This window comes from Anomaloglossus baeobatrachus, chromosome 6 (genome assembly GCF_048569485.1).
Source record: "Anomaloglossus baeobatrachus isolate aAnoBae1 chromosome 6, aAnoBae1.hap1, whole genome shotgun sequence".
Lineage (NCBI taxonomy): Eukaryota > Metazoa > Chordata > Amphibia > Anura > Aromobatidae > Anomaloglossus > Anomaloglossus baeobatrachus.
Window position 1 is genome coordinate 261,123,947 of NC_134358.1, and position 18,827 is coordinate 261,142,773.

An 18,827-nucleotide genomic window follows, 5' to 3' on the forward strand; every position below is an offset into this window, starting at 1 on the left:
GACTCCCATGTACCTCTCAGAAAACCATCAGCCTTCCTATCCAGCTGATCCTTAAGGGACCCCAAGTCCTCAAACGGCAAGGTAGTGGAACGAGACGCCTTGGCAATAGCGACATCAATTTTTGGGGTCCTATCCCAAGAGGTAGACGCTTCCTCATCCACGGGGTACTTCCTTTTAAGGGAAGAGCTAAGATTCAACCTTTTGTCCACTTTTTTCCACTGGTCAGTAATGAGACTTTGAACCTTCTGGGGAATGGGAAACCCCTTACGCTTCCTGGAATCCAAGCCCCCAAACATGACATCCTGGGTAGATTCGGGCCCCCTGGGGTCCACTATACCCATGGTCGAACGTACTGCCTTCACCAAAGGTCCGACGTCTGCTGTAGGAAAACAAGGGCGACCACCTTCATCGGAAGAGGAAGAGGAGCCAGAATCGGAGGGGGAGGATCCCGAGGACCCCGACGACCGAGAGCCCTGAGCCGAACCCGCCGAGGTATCGGGAGTAGACAGCTTATGATGACGGGACTTCTTGCGCCTCTTGCCCCCCTTAAGGGATTTAAGGGACTCCTGTACTTCCGCCCTGATAATGGAACGTAATTCAGATGAGAACCCCGGCCCCTCTTTGAGTAGGGTCTGTTGGATACAGCCTGCACACAGGGCCTTGGTGTAATCCGAAGACAGGGAGGATTGGCATATGGCACATTCCTTGTGACGCTGCTTGGAGGCACATTTTTTCGGTACCTAACAAGAGAGGGGACACGGAAACGGGGACTTAGAAACACGGAAGACCACGAAGTCCACTCACCCCCACGACTCCAGGCAATACCGGATCAGGAGGCGGATTCTTATCACCCTTGGACCTCTTGGGACCCACCGACCGAACGCTGCCCGGACTGGATACAGCCTTCCGGGAACGATCCGCAGAGCCGCGTTCCGAGCCCCGCTGTGGCGACTCCTTGCGCTGCTCCTTGCTGCGGGGTGAATCTCCTGCCATAATGGTAACAATGGAGGAGAAAAAACTCACCAGTCCCAAGCGCCGGTCACATTTGTCTCGTTACATGGGCGCCGCCATCTTGGATCCTAGTGCGCATGCGCACACCAGTCACTTCCTGGTCGCAATGCGCACGTCACCCTGGAATCGCGTCACTTCCGGTCGGAGCTTCCAGCTTCACTCCAGCGTGCTGCACCGCAGGGACAAGCCTTCCAGCGGCCGCCGTGAGTGCGCACATCCCTGGAGCGACGCCGGGCCGAGCTCCCGCTCCAGGCCCGCGCCTCACCGCCGCAGAGGTCTGAGACCGAGGGGGGGTGCATCCAGGCCCGAGCACCGGCTTCAGGTAAGTACCAGGCTTCCACACCGGGCCGGACCTGGGACAGCAATGGGTTGTCCATACCAGGACAGGAAACCAAACTGATGTGGAGGAGAGGTACCGCCTTTTTATCAGTGGGTTTCCTGTCCTGATGTGGGCGGAACCTATCTCTCATGTGGTGCTGTCATGGGCGGCAGGGAAAATAACATATTAGAGGGATTGTCCAGGATTTTTACACTTGTGGAATATTAGGATAGGTCATCAATGTGATTGGTGGGGGGTGAGACCAGACACCCCCACTGATGAGCCCGATGTGCTCTGTTACAGAGTACAATTACACAGCTCCAACACCTGCATATGGGGCAAGGCTGGGTACTTCACATCTGCCCCCTATAGAATTGAATAGAGGGTGATTTGCAGTTCCCACGTGTGTCCACTATACTAAGCTGTACTGTGCAGCTTCAAACAGAGCACATGCGGCAGCTAGTGCCTAAGGGAACAGCTAAACGGTGGGGTGCCTGGAGCCACTGGCCAGATATTGATGGTGGGGTGCCAAGTCCCACTGACCAGATATTGATGGTGGGGTGACAGGAGCCACTGACCAGATATTGATGGTGGGGTGCCAGGTCCCACTGACCAGATATTGATGGTGGGGTGACAGGAGCCATTGGCCAGATATTGATGGTGGGGTGCCAGGTCCCACTGGCCAGATATTGATGGTGGGGTGACAGGAGCCACTGACCAGATATTGATGGTGGGGTGACAGGAGCCACTGGCCAGATATTGATGGTGGGGTGACAGGAGCCACTGACCAGATATTGAGGATTTATGCTAAAGATGGGCCAACAGTGGAAAAGCTGCAGACAACCTTTTTAATTAACAAAGCAGATAAACAGGACAAAAAGGAGAATCTGAAATAACCTGAAATATCTGGCTGTCCCACTATCTCACAATGTCTTAACTCATTGCAAAGTAACAGATAACTCAAACAAGTTCTGACGGACAAGAAAAATGTCCATGAGGAAGCCGCACAGTGAAAGGTGCCTTGTGGTTCAGGACTAGGAGGTGCAATGTCAATTCCAGGATTTAGTCTCCCTTAGATCGGTGTTTATGTATTAAAGCAACTGTTCAGGATTAGAGAAAATGGCTGCTTTGTACCTAAAACAGTACCTCACCTGCCCATAGGTCATGCCGCTGCCTAAATTTTATTGTGCAACGTTGATCTTAGCAAAAAGCATCCATGTTTCCCTAATCCGGTCCAATCCTTTATTTTTATTAATATTATATTCATACAAACTGAGAAACTGCACCACAAGAAGACAATATTCCAATGTTAATGTTTGATGATAATATTAGCACACATTAGGGTGGTGCCTAGAGTATTGTGACATTTATATACAAAACTTTAATGTGAAAGACAATGGCATTTCAAGTTGATTTATAGTATTGTGATCTGAAATGTATCATATGTAAAGCGCTGTGGTATTAAAAGGGAACCTGTCAGCAGAAATGTCCCCTAAAACCTAACAGATTCCCCCTCTGCAGCTCCTGGGCTGCATTCTATAAAGGTCCCTGTTATGATTGTGCCCACTTTCTGACCAAAAAAAAGTGTTTATAAAGTTGTACCTTTTTGGCTTCGGATTCTGTAAATCAGACACGGGGGCGGGCTGCCTGATGGCCGTTATTCTGCCCCCTGGTCCTGTATGCCGCCCCCATCGCTGATTTCCATACTTCTGGACGCCGCCCACTGCTCCAGCCATCCCCGCGCATGCCCAGTGCCCATCTCTCGTGGATGAGCACTGTGCCCAGCGTCACCGCTGGTGACGTGCACGCAGGGTTAAGATTATGGGCGGTGCTGTGATGTTTATTCCTAAGCAACCGCCCATAATCGCGGGACCGCGCTTTCCCCTCGGCCTGCTTCGTTCTGCGCAAGCGCGCTGCTGCTGACCCCCACGTCACGAGGGGGAAAGCGCGGTCCCGCGATTATGGGCGGTTGCTTAGGAATAAACATCACAGCACCGCCCATAATCTTAACCCTGCGTGCACGTCACCAGCGGTGACGCTGGGCACAGTGCTCATCCACGAGAGATGGGCACTGGGCATGCGCGGGGATGGCTGGAGCAGTGGGCGGCGTCCAGAAGTATGGAAATCAGCGATGGGGGCGGCATACAGGACCAGGGGGCAGAATAACGGCCATCAGGCAGCCCGCCCCCGTGTCTGATTTACAGAATCCGAAGCCAAAAAGGTACAACTTTATAAACACTTTTTTTTGGTCAGAAAGTGGGCACAATCATAACAGGGACCTTTATAGAATGCAGCCCAGGAGCTGCAGAGGGGGAATCTGTTAGGTTTTAGGGGACATTTCTGCTGACAGGTTCCCTTTAATGACACGATACAAGTGAATAAATATTATTATATATGTATTTTAGTATAACATTTTCTAAACATTTCCTAATTGAAGATGCACATTAGTATGGATTGATAGTTTATTAAGAGACCATAGAAAAGATTAGAGCACATTACTATATATACACACACACAAACTCCACCTGTTACCGTAATATGTGGTTGAATACATTAATAGTGATGAGTGAGCATGCTCACTACTGCTAGTTACTCAACTGAGCATTAGAATGTAAAAATGCTAGAGTTTCCCAATGACTTTCATTATACTCTGTATGCGATTACCCCGAGAACCCCGAAGCTTGGTCAAGTAATGAAGTAACGAACTGTGGCGAGCATGCTGACTCTTAATTATGATCAATCTATCAAAAATTACACAACTAATATGTGACCAGGCAAACAAAATACAATTGTAAGTGAACTGTAATAGCAATGTCCTATAAACACCTCCAAAATGAAATTGTAACCATATCTAAAACAAACAAAAATGTCATGGCATATTGCACATATTTGATGACTTGGAGACTGGTAGTACAGATAGTGGGAGTGTGCAATGTGGGTGTGCAGCCCCATTCTTAGTCACTTGGCTCACCCCTTAAAGAGAATCTGGCAGCAGGTTTTCGCTACCTCATCTGAGAGCAACATGATGTAGGCAAAGAGATCCTCAATCCAACAATGTATCTCAGATTACTGGACGCAGCACTCTGACACAATGATTTTAGTTTTATCATATAGCAGAGCTCAGAAAGCTGGCCCCGTCCACACCAGGCTTTCATTGTTCATTTCTATAGCTAGAAGCTGCTAATCACAGAGGGAGCAGAATCAGACTTGAGCTCAGGAGCTCTTCAGATCCACTAATGATAAAGCTACTGAAACTTAAACAAACACTGCAGGTTAGCAAAAACACACTTTGTGATAAGAGACACTTGGCTGAACTCTCTATGTCAACCCTTACAGCATGCGGTCTTTAGATTACATAGGAAAACACTGCTGACAGATTCAATTTTGGTCTTCAACATAATTCAAAATTTCTAAATCTCAAAGTATAAAATTCATCCAAAATATAATGCAGCTTTAGAGAAGCCTAATTGACGTACCTCATGTTCTGGGGACAGATGTTCCATGTCAAGACGCAGACACCTGAGACCCGGTAGAAAGTGGTTTACCATCAACTCTTCTGATATGACTGACATTCAAGTTAAGATCATGCAAACATATTCTGTAGTTTATAAAATATACAAGCGTTAAACCTTTAACTAAAACAGGCAATACATATGAGAACTGCATGCATGTCCGACAGCCTTTTCTGCTAACTCCACCATAAACGTGCATGCTCAGCCAAGCATTATTTAGGGCTATGGCATATCAACAGATAAAATATAATAAACTGCTTTCTTTACATTGTCTGTCAAAATATTAGTAACTAGCTAATGTCTTCAGCCTCAGCCCAAACAATTAATCCCTGGCTTTACCGTCATTAATTGGCCATACAGTCCAACACATTAGCACGGTGGCGTGATTATCTATTTTATATACTATACTAATAAAGGGATATGTAGTTACCAACAGTACTGTCAGCAATCAGTGATTTTTCTAATTAAGATGGTGGATTATTTCCTTCTAAATATAAGTTAGAGGAGAATAGAACACTTTATGGGCCAAGTGGTGAGCACCGGTATAGCCCCATGCCTCTGTTGGAAGGTCTTCTACAGGTGTCCATGAACAATCATGATCAGCGATCTGTACAAACATGCTGCCAACCAGCCGACGGAGTGCAAAACACTTGTTTTCTGGATAATAGGACAGTTTATGCCGGAATAAAATTAATAATTGTTGGCAGCTCATGGTCCCAGGTAACAGGGACATCATTCATGATGTAAATGGACACAATGAGCAGATTAAAGATCGTTCTGTCTGAATACAATTTTGTCAACTTTGGTAAATTGGACCCTAAATAAGCATCCATTGACTTAAGGAGCACGTTTACAACATTAAGCATCTAAGCACATTTTAAAAAGCATAATCAAAATCCAAAAGGTTTGAAGTTTCAAGCAACAAAAAAAGGTAACAAAAGTGGAAAGGATAGGACCCAATTAAATAACATGAGGGATGTTACTGGATGTTCTCACTAGGGACTTTGTCACCCAATGATCTGAATATCAATGGATTTTAAATCTAGTTGGAGTTAGCTAAATCTTGCTTTTATTTTACATTACTTGTATATCTTCCTTCCTTTTCAACAAAACAAGAAATAAATGTCCATAGGATTTGGTTTCACATGGCTATCGTCACATTTTTTAGATTAAAATAATGTTAATGAATAATCACAGTCTATATGATCAGGTGTTTGTGTTTAGACAGAAAAAAGATAGATGTCATTTAGTGAATTTTTTATACAGAAAAATCTTTTTATATATGTGTTTAGGGAGGACAAGGATGATTAGTGTGAGTATGAGGTGGAATTCAAAACTAACCACGCCCCTGAAGAAGCCTCAGTGGTGAAACTCAAGTCGAGCTTTTTATGCTATGATTTATGGATCTTTTGTAAGTACAAAAAAATCTCTTGTGGAAGGAACCTCTGCATTGAAGTGCTTCACGATTGTTGGGCTTTCTGGGCTATGCCCTCTATTAGTTTTAGGAAAATAAGAAGGCAAAGATGAATAATTTCACACCATAGGGGAAGTACAACAGAATAAACTATAACCTGTTTTGGGAGTCACATAAAACTTTGGAAGAGGACTCACTTGATTGCTGAATCCAAATTTCTTCAGCTAAGTCCTTAGCCTGCACAAGACGCTACATTATCTCTGCTGTTTACCTTTGGGAGTGTGACCAGCTCAATTTACGCTGCGACTTGGGATAGAGTGATAATTTTTCTTCTGTTTTTGGACAGGTCCGTAGTTCAAGATATTAGTGAACGAGCGCTTTTAAAAACACTTGTTTCACAATCACCTTGCCATGTTACCAGGCTGAAAGTCCCCAGATGAACAAGCAAAATGCTTGTTCATTGGGTGGAAGAATATTTTACGCATTGAACGCGTCACCCTATGTAAACAGAACTCACACTACAAAGGACTATGGCAGATTATGGGCACTGAGTGATCTATTATATATGACTTGTGTGCATCATATGCTTTTGTCGGTATAAATAGGCAGGTAAACGACTGCCAATTAGTAAGGGTTTGTATTGCGCTACAACTGTTCATCAAACATGGCCAGGTTATAAGAATAACCTGAAACCTTTAAATAACGGTAAACCATACCAACTGTAGTAGCCATGCCAGTATGACTCGATGGCTAAATAATTCCAAATTACACACAGAGTAAGTAAATTCAGTAAAGATCCAGCTCTAGAAATGACGGCTCTTATCTGATATACTACTAAAAATCTAATGCCAACAAAATGCTCACAGGAATAAAATACTGTTAATGCAGAATGAGAAAAAGAGGAAGATGATGGGAAGGAAGCAGTTATTGACTGACGCATCAGTGGAACTTCTCGTTTATAGACACAAGCCTGCCATTTATAATTGAGATATCATCAAAAGCCTTTCACAACTCACCCGGCTAAATATAAATGAAGTGTCCAGGAAGTTTAGTGGCGGCAACACTTCTCAAATACAGAACATTAGTTTCCTGTTGCACGAGACAGAGTGTTAACACTATTGCTGGGGATGAAGCCTTAGCCAAGTCCTAGCTGGCACTAAGGTACTATGTTGTGTAGAGGTGCCTTCTCGTGGTTATGAAAAATGAAGACATACCCAAGAAAAACGTGCAAATGCAAACAAATCAAATCTTTGCTTAATTATTTGTAACTTTTTTTGAAAGCACGTGTAGCAAGATGGACATTTTGAAGGCACCTCCTAGATGTCCTAATATGCGTCTTTTGTTTGGGTAACTTGTTCCGCAGATTATATCCAGTCACCTGAGCACTGTAGTCGGTCAACATAAACCTCATGTCTCTGCAGTCAGGTCCCCAAAGAACAATGAGAAACTGCTTCCTGTCCCGGCACAGATCACAACAGCAGCCAGTACTGTATTCATGGAGGAGGAGGTGGTGGGTATGCCTTCCTTTATAATTTACAACAAAAAGGTGCAAAACTCAAGGCCTGCGGGCCAAATCCGGCCCACCACATCATTTTATGTGGTCGTCGAATTAAGTGGCCGGTAAGCCCGGGTGATTTTCTCTGCCATCTATAGAGTCAGAAAAAAAAGCCCCGTCCGTGATTTTAAATTTTCCGCCAGTTTGTACTGCGCACGCACTAAAAAGGCTGCCAAGCTCAATATAAATAGAGGATACTAGAATGTATGGGCTCCTGGCAGGTGTGATGTCCTTTCCATCACGTCTTTCTGGTGTTCCATCTGACCCAGAACACAGCGTGCCATTTGACAGTGGCTGGGACACGGGAGAGATGTCCCATCTTCAGCCCTCATTCACTATATAAATGAGAACCGGCTGGTGAAAAAAGGCAATAGATGGTGGAAATTTGTGGCATCAATTCTGATGTGGGTATGTCTGCGGTGTAATATTGAGGGTCCATGATGCCTGTGGTGGGATATGGGGTGTATGAATGTGGCGGGAGGAAAGTGTTTGATTTTACGGGGTGTGCAATTCTAGTGAGGGGGGGGGGGGGGGGACACACTGGAGGATGACTGATGGGATTTTTGGGAGTGCATAATGCGGTCAGTATGCCTGTAGTAGGATTTTGGGGGTGTATAATGCTGTGGGGATGTCTGTGGTTTGAGTTTGGGGAGTATGTGAGGATGGAGGAGGGAGGAGGGAGATGCCTGTGGTGGGATTTGAGGGTCTATAATGTGAGAGATGCCTGTAGTGGGAGTTTGGGGGTGTACGATGCTGTGGGGATTTGTGGGTCTATAATGTTGTGTGGATGCCTGTGGTGAGATATGGGTATGTGTACAATACTGGAGGGGGCAAGCTTGTGGTGGAATTTACACTCCAGCAACAGTGCCCTACAACTAAGGAACAGCTGATGGATAGCCTAAATACTCTAGCCCGACTACGCAGCGACAGCAGTCGCATAGCCCGACTACGCAGCGACAGCAGTCGCATAGCCTTACTAGCCAGGGACAGCAGTCGCATAGCCTTACTAGCCAGGGACGGCTGTCATAAAAACCCTACTACCCAGCTCTTGTATAGCCCTTCTATCCATGGACAGCTTGTACAGTCCTACCACCCAGGATTTGTTCTCTTATAGCCCATATCTAGTTTGTGCATTGCAGTCCATGCTCGTACAGTGTTGCATGGAGATCTGCATGAGCCCGTATACTTAAGGCAACCATTATGCTGATGTGGCCCACTGTAAAAATGAGTGACACCCCTGGTTTACAGGATCACTGATATTTGTAAGACTTGTAAAGGTCACATTTCCTTTAAGGCAATTCCAGTGTCTGCTGGCGCAGACTTTCTAACACCCTGGTAGCTATTTCTGATATCTACTTCTCAAAGAGAAACTTAAAAGCCTAGAAAAATAGCTAAAAAGACAAACTCATAACTTTGTTTAAAGTCCCTTTGTTTAACATGTAGTGGCGTCAGTTATGTTTACAACAGAGAAGGTGTTTATTAATTTCTAATCAACATATGGTTTTCACAATTAAAAGTAACTTGTCACTTCGGATAACACTATTAACCTGCAGATTTAGGGTTAATCTGAAGTTTAATCATTAGGAAGGTGCTCAACTGCCATGCTGAAAGTGTAGCACCTGGGAGAAAATTAACTATTACTTCTGGGACCTGCTGGCTTTCAGTCATGCAGGCTACCCAGACAATTACAGTGACCACTCACAGCTCTGAGAATGGTACAGCCTGGTACTTTAACAGCTACCTCAAAAGTGCATCAGTACAGAGCTGTCTGTTAGTCAGTGCTGTGCTTACAGTTGCCAATCATAGTGCTGTGAGACGAGAATAATTGTGTGACTGAAAGCCGGCAGCTCCAAGGAAGAATAAAGTTATTTTTCTCCCAGGTGCCGAACGTTCATTATGGTGGTCAGACACATTCTGAACGCTATTTACCTGTAGAATAATCCTGTATCTGCAGGTTATTAGCATTAATTGACTTGGTAGGTTCCCTTGAAAGTGGTATTAGATATTGCAAATACAAAAGTTTATTGATTTTATTTACTTCTTTCCTATTTACTTATTACATCAGTTTTAAACTGCCTGGTGGAGTAAGATGCCCAAAATTTATTAAGAAGTGACACTATATCAGAGGCTGACTGACAATGCCCCCTTTTAGTTAAGCTCCATCCAAACTTTAAAAAAGAGACAAGTGCTCTGTAAAAACTTCAAAAAGTAAAAAAAAAAAAAAAAAATAAATAAATCACACAAAACTGCCATATGCCAAGATATGCAAGTTTTAACTGCTTAACAGACCTAGACATATTCCTTTTGGTTGAGAGATCTCAGACTACTATATTTGTGTAAAAAAAAAAAGGAAATATGTAAACTCTATTACAGGGTGGCAACTGCTGAAAGAAAGCCTCAACTGTACTGACTGTCTGCTCCAGTGCTAGCTCTCCTCTGCTGCTCCTGATGATGGTTTATGGGCTGCAGCAGTGATGTCATGGCTGCAGCGCTCAGCAACTGTACCGACGGCGCCAGCTGCTGATCCCAGCCCTGGACTGTACCGATGGCGCCAGCTGCTGATCCCAGCCCTGGACTGTACCGATGGCGCCAGCTGTTGATCCCAGCCCTTCTGCATAGCGGGAATGTAGTACTCTAGTTACAATGTTTGTTAACTAACATTAAGTAAATATCATCTTTATTTGCAGGAATTTAGTTACAGTTTTTCCAGCAACTAATCAATTGGAGAAGGTCAACATCTCTAAAGTGAAAAATTTGCATATGGTTATATCCTATCTGTACATACAAAATATGCTTTGCAAGCCACAAAAGAAGGGAATTTTGTTACTTACCGTAAATTCCTTTTCTTCTAGCTCCAATTGGGAGACCCAGACGATTGGGTGTATAGCTACTGCCTCCGGAGGCCACACAAAGTATTACACTAAAAAGTGTAAGGCCCCTCCCCTTCTGCATATACACCCCCCGTGGATCACGGGCTGCTTCAGTTTTAGTGCAAAAGCAAGAAGGAGGAAAGCCAATAACTGGTTAAACAATTCAATCCGAAGGAACATCGGAGAACTGAAACCATTCAACATGAACAACATGTGTACCCGAACAACCAAAAAATCCCGAAGGAACAGGGGCGGGTGCTGGGTCTCCCAATTGGAGCTAGAAGAAAAGGAATTTACGGTAAGTAACAAAATTCCCTTCTTCTTCGGCGCTCCATTGGGAGACCCAGACGATTGGGACGTCCAAAAGCAGTCCCTGGGTGGGTAAATTAATACCTCAAGTTTGGACTGTAAAAACAGCCCTTCCCTACATGGAGGCAACCGCCGCCTGCAGGACTCTTCTACTTAGGCTGGCATCCGCCTAAGCGTAGGCATGCACCTGATAACGCTTGGTGAAGGTGTGCAGACTCGCCCAGGTAGCCGCCTGGCACACCTGCTGAGCCGTAGCCTGGTGCCGTAATGTCCAGGACGCACCCACGGCTCTGGTAGAATGGGCCTTCAGCCCTGATGGAACCGGAAGCCCAGCAGAACGGTAGGCTTCAAGAATTGGTTCCTTGATCCATCGAGCCAGGGTGGATTTGGAAGCCTGCGACCCTTTGCGCTGACCAGCGACAAGTACAAAGGGTGCATCCGAGCGGCGCAGTGGCGCCGTGCGGGAAACGTAGATTCTGAGCGCTCTCATCAGATCCAACAAATACAAATCCAATTCATATCGATGAACTGGATGAGGACAAAAGGAAGGTAAGGAGATATCCTGACTGAGATGAAAAGGGGGATACCACCTTAGGGAGAAACCCCGGAATCAGGCGCAGCACTACCTTGTCTTGGTGAAACACCAAGAAGGGAGCTTTGGATGACCGCGCTGCGAGCTCGGACACTCTCTGAAGAGACGTGACCGCTACCAAAAAGGCCACTTTCTGTGAAAGTCGAGAAAGTGAAACATCCCTCAGAGGCTCAAAGGGCGGCTCCTGGAGAGCAATTAGTACCCTGTTCAGATCCCATGGTTCTAACGGCCTCTTGTACGGAGGGACAATGTGACAAACCCCCTGCAGGAACGTCCGTACCTGAGGAAGTCGCCCTATGCGCTTCTGAAAGAATACAGACAGCGCTGGGACTCGTCCGTTAAGGGAGCCGAGCGACAAACCTTTTCCCAAACCAGATTGCAGGAAGGAAGGAAAAGTAGGCAATGCAAATGTCCAGGGAGACACTCCCTGAGCAGAGCACTAAGAGAAGAATATCTTCCACGTCTTGTGGTGGATCTCGGCAGACGTCGGCTTCCTAGCCCGTCTCATGGTGACAATGACGTCTTGAGATAATCCTGAAGACGCTAGGATCCAGGACTCAATAGCCACCAGTCAGGTTCAGGGCTGTAGAATTCAGATGGAAAAAACGGCCCTTGGGACAGTAAGTCTGGCCGGTCTGGTAGTGCCCACGGTTGGCCGACCGTGAGATGCCACAGATGCAGGTACCACGACCTCCTCGGCCAGTCTGGGGCGACGAGGATGGCGCGGCGGCAATCGGAGCTGATCTTGCGTAGCCCTCTGGGCAACAGTGTCAGAGGGGGAAACACATAGGGTAGCTGGAACTGCGACCAATCCTGAACTAAGGCGCCTGCCGCCAGAGCTCTTTGATCGTGAGACCGCGCCATGAAAAACGGGCCCTTGTTGTTGTGCCGAGACGCCATTAGGTCGACGTCCGGCCTCCCCCAGCGGCTACAGATTTCTTGAGACCCGTCCGGGTGCAGAGACCATTCCCCTGCGTCCATGCCCTGGCGACTGAGGAAGTCTGCTTCCCAGTTTTCTACGCCCCGGATGTGAACTGCGGATATGGTGTATGCTCTGTCTTCCACCCACATCAGAAGCCGCCGGACTTCCTGGGAGGCTTGCCGACTGCGTGTTCCACCTTGGTGGTTGATGTATGCCACCGCTGCGAAGTTGTCCGACTGAATTCGGATCTGTTTGCCTTCCAGCCTCTGCTGGAAGGCTTGCAGGGCAAGATACCCTGCCCAGATTTCCAGAACATTGATCTGAAGGGTGGACTCCTCTGAAGAGAGTCCTTGCCCGTCTGAGAAAGGGGTACGTTCCTGTCTAGGGACGTTGACTTCCCATCCCATTGGCGAAGAATGTCCTATAGAAGTGGACGCAGATGAAACTGCGCGAAAAGGACTGCCTCTGCATGAGGCGTCTTAAGGGGTGTGACTGGCCTTGAAGGAGAGACTGCACCCCCGTCTGTAGTGAACGCTGTATGTCCAGCGGGAGCTGCACTATCGCTGAGAGAGTGTGAAGCTCCATGCCAAGATATGTCAGTGATTGGGTAGGTGTCAGATTTAACTTTGAAAAGTTTATGATCCACCCGAAACTCTGGAGAGTCTCCAGCGCCACGTTCAGGCTGTGTTGGCATGCCTCTTGAGAGGGTGCCTTGACAAGTAGATCGTCCAAGTAAGGGATCACAGAGTGACCCTGAGAGTGCAGGACTACTCCCACTGCTGCCATGAACTTGTGAAAAGCCGTGGGGCTGTCGCCAGACCGAAGGGCAGGGCTACGAACTGAAGATGCTCGTCTTCAATAACGAATCGTAGCCAACACCGGTGCTCTGGAGCAATCGGCACGTGGAGATAAGCATGCTGATGTCTATTGACGCTAGGAAATCTCCTTGAGATATGGAGGCAATGACGGAGCGGAGGGATTCCATCCGGAACCGCCTGGTTTTCACGTGCTTGTTGAGCAGGTTTAGGTCCAAAACGGAACGGAAGAGCCGTCGTTTTTTGGTACCACAACCAGATTGGAGTAAAAACCGTATCTTGTTCCTGAGGAGGAACAGGGATTACCACTCCTTCTGCCTGCAGAAGAGCATCGGCTCGGTCGGGAGGTGAGGAAGTTCTGAAAATCTAGTCGGAGGACGAGAACAGAACTCTATCCTGTACACGTGAGACAAAATGTCTCTGACCCACCGGTCTTTGACCTGTGGCAGCTAAATGTCGCCAAAGCGGGAGAGTCTGCCAGCGACCACGGATGCGGAGAGAGAGAGCTGAACGTCATGAGGAAACCGCCTTGGTAGCGGTTCCTCCGGCTGCCTTCCTTGGGCGTGATTGAGCCTGCCAGGAATCTGCGCCTCTCTGAGCTTTTTGAGTCCTTTTGGACGAGGACAATTGGGACCTGCCCGAGCCTGGGAAGGACCGAAACCTCGACTGTCCCTTCCTCTGTTGGTGTTGTTTGATCTGGGCTGGTGTAAGGAAGAGTCCTTACCCTTGGACTGTTTAATGATTTCATCCAATCGCTCACCAAACAGTCTGTCACCAGATAACGGCAAACTGGTTAAGCACTTTTTTGGAAGCAGAATCTGCTTTCCATTCCCTCAACCACAAGGCTCTGCGTAAAACCACGGAGTTGGCGGACGCCACTGACGTACGGCTCGTAGAGTGCAGGACAGCATTAATAGCGTAAGTCGCAATGCAGACATTGCGAGGTTAAGGACGCCATCTGCGGCACAGATGTACATGTGACAGTGTCCACGTGCGCAAGACCAGCTGAAAAAGCTTGGAATGCCCATACGGCTGCGAATGCCGGAGCAACCGACACGCCGATAGCTTCATGGACAGAATTCAACCAGAGGACCACCTGTCTGTCAATGGCATCTTTAAGTGAAGTCCCATCTTCCACTGCAACTATGGATCTAGCCGCAAGCCTGGAGATAGGGGAATCCACCTTTGGACACTGGGTCCAGCGCTTGACCACGTCAGGGAGAAAAAAGGATAACGTGTATCCTTAATACGATTGGAGAACGCTTATCTGGATAAGTGTGGTGTTTCCGGATTGCTTCTCTGAAGTCAGAGTGGCCAGAAAAGTACTCAATATACGCTTGAGATACTGAAAAGGGATTTCTCCTGCTGTGAAGCTGACTCCTCCACCGGAGGAGCTGAGGGAGAAATATCCAACATTCCCTTGATGGACGCTAGAAGATCATTCACTATGGCGTCACCATCCGGAGTATCCGGATTGAGAGCGGTCTCAGGATCAGAGTCCTGATCAGCTACGTCTGCCTCATCATACAGAGAGTCCCGCTGGGACCCTAACCAGTGATGAAGCCGAGTGCCGCTCCCAGCGAGCTCGCTTAGACTGTCTGGGACTGTCGTCCGTGTCAGAGCCTGTGCCCTGGGATGCATGGGACCCCCCCGGAGCACTGATTTGTTCCAAATGAGGGCGTATCAACATTGCCCATGGTCCGTCTGGACTGCAAAGTCTCTAAGATGTTAGTCACAGTCACAGACCTATCAGCCGAAACTGCAACTCCGTCCCTGTCCCTGGACAGGGTTCACAGGTGGTTCCTTTAGCCACCTCTAGCAGAGACCCCGGCTGACCAAGTGCTACAGGGGAGCATTGCACACAATGGGGACAGTGGAACCTGCCGTGTGGAACAGTATCACGTGCAGTACAAGCAGCATAGAAAGCCTGTGCCTTGGCACCCTTTCTTTTTTGCTGCTGTTGTCTAGCCATCTAGAAGCATATAGCCAAGAATAGCGACCGTACAGTGCAATGTATAGCATACAAGCAGAAAGTACAAATGAACACTTCAGCACATGCAGTACAAGCAGCATAGAAAGCCTGTGCCTTAGCACCCTTGCTTTTTTGCTGCTGTTGTCCAGCCATCTAGGAGTATATAGCCAAGAATAGCGACCGTACAGTGCAGTGTATAGCATACCAGCATAAAGTACAAATGAACACTTCAGCACATGCAATACAAGCAGCCTAGAAAGCCTGTGCCTTAGCACCCTTGCTTTTTGCTGCTGTAGTCTAGCCATCTAGGCATAAAGTACAAATGGCATTAGTGGGGTCAGCACTTCAGGTGCTGCTTACCGCCCGCCCAAAGGCGGGTGTGTGGTCGCCCGAATCCTGTGACTGGTTGCCCAGAGCTTGTCTCCCTTCTCCAGCCCAGACTGCGTGCAGGAATGGCTGCCGGCGTCTTGTGAAGAGGGGCGGGCCGTGGGCGTGCCCCAGACAAGAGCGGGAAACTGGCGTCCCACTGTGTCCAGTGAAGGGGGCTGGAGAATGCAAAGCAGACTCCAGCTCTCGGCGCTGACTTTCTGTACAGCGTCCCGCCCCTCCCCTGACTGGCAGGGCTGGGGGCGGGAACGAAGTGAAAACTAGGCCGCAAAGCCGGGGACTCGAGTAATAAGCGCGGCCGTCCTATGTGCTCGGCCAGCGCGGAAGTCCCCGGCGCACCACAAGTCCCAGCCGCGCCACAGTGTAAAACACCCCGCAGCGGCCGGCGCGGCAGTTTCTAACACATAAATTCACTCAGCTAAGCTGCAGTGAATAATAGCACAAGCGCTCCGCGCTGTTGTCCCCGGCGCACTAGCACTCCCAGCAATGCTGGTGTGTGTGTGCGCGATGTGTACGGAGACACAGAGTACCTTAATGTAGCAGGGCCCTGTCCCTGACGATACCCAGCTCCATATCCAGCAGGATCTCCGGGTCTGTGGATGGAGCCCGGTCTCAGTGCCTGGAGACCGGTAAGATCCCACTTCACCCAGAGCCCCGAGGGGGGATGGGGAAGGAAAACAGCATGTGGGCTCCAGCCTCCGTACCCGCAATGGGTACCTCAACCTTAACAAACACCCGACTAAAGTGGGGTGAGAAGGGAGCATGCTGGGGGCCCTAGTATGGGCCCTCTTTTCTTCCATCCGACATAGTCAGCAGCTGCTGCTGACTAAAAACAGTGGAGCTATGCGTGTGATGTCTGACCTCCTTCGCACAAAGCATAAAACTGAAGCAGCCCGTGATCCACGGGGGGTGTATATGCAGAAGGGGAGGGGCCTTACACTTTTTAGTGTAATACTTTGTGTGGCCTCCGGAGGCAGTAGCTATACACCCAATCGTCTGGGTCTCCCAATGGAGCGCCGAAGAAATTATTTATTTATTTTTGTTAACCACAAAATATTTGCTTCAACCAGGTAGCTTTTTTTTTTTACACAAGGGTATCAGGAAAAAATGCACCATAAAATTTAATTGTGCAATTTCTCCTGAGTAAGCAGATACCCCATATGTAGTGGAAAGTAATTGTTTGGGCGAACGGTGGGGCTCAGAAGGGAAGGAGCACCATTTGACTTTTCCAACGCAGACGCCGTGCAGTGATGTGCATCGGACTAATGAGATACAAAAGGCGACCGGGAATACAGAAAAAAAAAAAATCAGGCCGAAAATTGAGCAGAGACGCCAATCCGTTTTGTGCATCCCTGATCAGTGCTAGGCCGCTGCAGGACGCACACATGGATGAGGTGCAAAATAATGACGCACGATACGGACAAAAAAAAAAAACAAAAAGAAAAAAAAAGTCCCGTCGAAAATTGACCACGGATGCAGATGCGTTATCTGATCAGCGCTCGGCGGGACGCATGGGCGGATGAGGTGTAAAAATGGACAGGGGATAAAAAAAATAAATTAAAAAAAAAAATAATTATACTCACAGTACCCAGATTTGCAGGATGATCACTGACCAGAGGAACTGCAGGAGGACTAGAAGGCAGAAAATGGACAGCTTATTACAGGTGAGCAGCAGGCATGAAGTTGAACAGCTCATCAGAATACCCAGGAAGGACCCAGCGATGGAGGCAGATATGATCGGACTAGTGAAGACCTCGGACGACCTGGTGAAGGCAGGTAGGGAACATCGGAGTGGGAGAGCAGATGGAGAAGGTGGGGGGGAGACCGTAGAGGCAGAGGCGAAAGCAGAGTTGAGATCGCGGGGGAGGAGGGTAGATGGCAGCAGGTGGGTAAGCAGATCGCAGCGGGGAGGGGGGGGAGCAGATCGCAGCGGGGGGGGGGGGGGCACATTGGCACTGGCAGGGGCCATGACGGGAGCGTGCAGGAGCCATCACGGGAGCAATACTCACTAGGAGCAGGAGCGGCGGCGGCAGCAGCGTGGCACTACAAGTACCAGCCAGTGCACACTGCAGACATGCTGGGGGAGGGCTCCCCAGACTAACACAAGCCCGGGGAGGGCGGTCACCTCCAGAACAGACTGCCTCACTGCACGCTGATTGGAGCGATTGTGCGTCATAGCACGATTGCTCCAATCAGTGCTGCAGGGGCTGGGGGGTGCCATGTTTGATCTCCTGCTATGATCTGCTGCGGCACCTCATAGCAGGGTCTTACTGGTTCAGGCATTGTTTTAGCCGAAACCAGTGCGATCGATGTGGTTGGCGGTTCAGATTTGAACAGCCAATCACAACGATCGCCGATTGGGGGTGGCGATGCCACCCCCCACTGGGGTCAAGCAAAGGTCCCCTGCTGTAAGAAACAGTAGGGGACATAATTTGAAAGCCGTTGCTATGGCCACGGCAATCAAATGAACTTTAGGCAGTAAAGTTACGTCCCTGGTCGTTAAGTCACATTAAAATAGGATGTAACTTTACTGCCCGCGGTTGTGAAGGGGTTAAAGTCTTTACATCAACAAATCTTTTTACAATTCATACGAAGATGATTTAGTAATTTGCAAAAAAACACAGGACATGCGGATCAATCATAAGCAGGCAGGAACACTCAAAGGAAAGAACATGCCCCCATCACGTGTTAGAGAGATGTAATGAGAAAGGTCAGATCTCCTGGGCCTGTGTAGCCAGAGCAGCAGTGCAGCTGAGCTAAGCTGCGTCACATTACAAACCCTTCTATTAGCTCTGCTCCTCTCATAGCACTGTCAACTTTACTGTACCACCCCTCCCTCACACTGCCTGTCACACTTAGGTATGTTGTGCTCAATTTATAAGTTAACTCAATAGGTGCAAAAAACATTGATTGCTAATATCTCTGCAACACAGCCGAAATTAAAAAAAAAAAAAAAAAAAAAAAAGTTTAGTTGCTATTACATTGTGTGTCCAGTTTAATAAAAATATTGATGAATGGTCATCTTTAATAAGAATTATCCAAAAAATAAGTTTTGAAAGGTTTGTTGCATAAAGGTTCATTGTTCATTTCTATGTCCAAGGTGATTGCCTAAGGTTAGGATTTTTTGTAACATACTGTCTAGTGTACCT

At 47.8% G+C, this 18,827-nt stretch overlaps 1 protein-coding gene across 4 annotated transcripts in view; it reads right to left on the reverse strand.

The window, feature by feature from the left end:
* The window catches only part of RELCH (RAB11 binding and LisH domain, coiled-coil and HEAT repeat containing), a 205,089-nt gene that overhangs the window by 33,491 nt on the left and 152,771 nt on the right, over positions 1 to 18,827 (reverse strand). For all 4 annotated transcript variants that reach the window (XM_075314841.1, XM_075314843.1, XM_075314840.1 and 1 more), the window contains one exon: positions 4,807 to 4,895. In XM_075314841.1, coding sequence (XP_075170956.1) covers positions 4,807 to 4,895 — 89 coding nt within the window. The remainder of the gene's footprint in view (positions 1 to 4,806; positions 4,896 to 18,827) is intronic.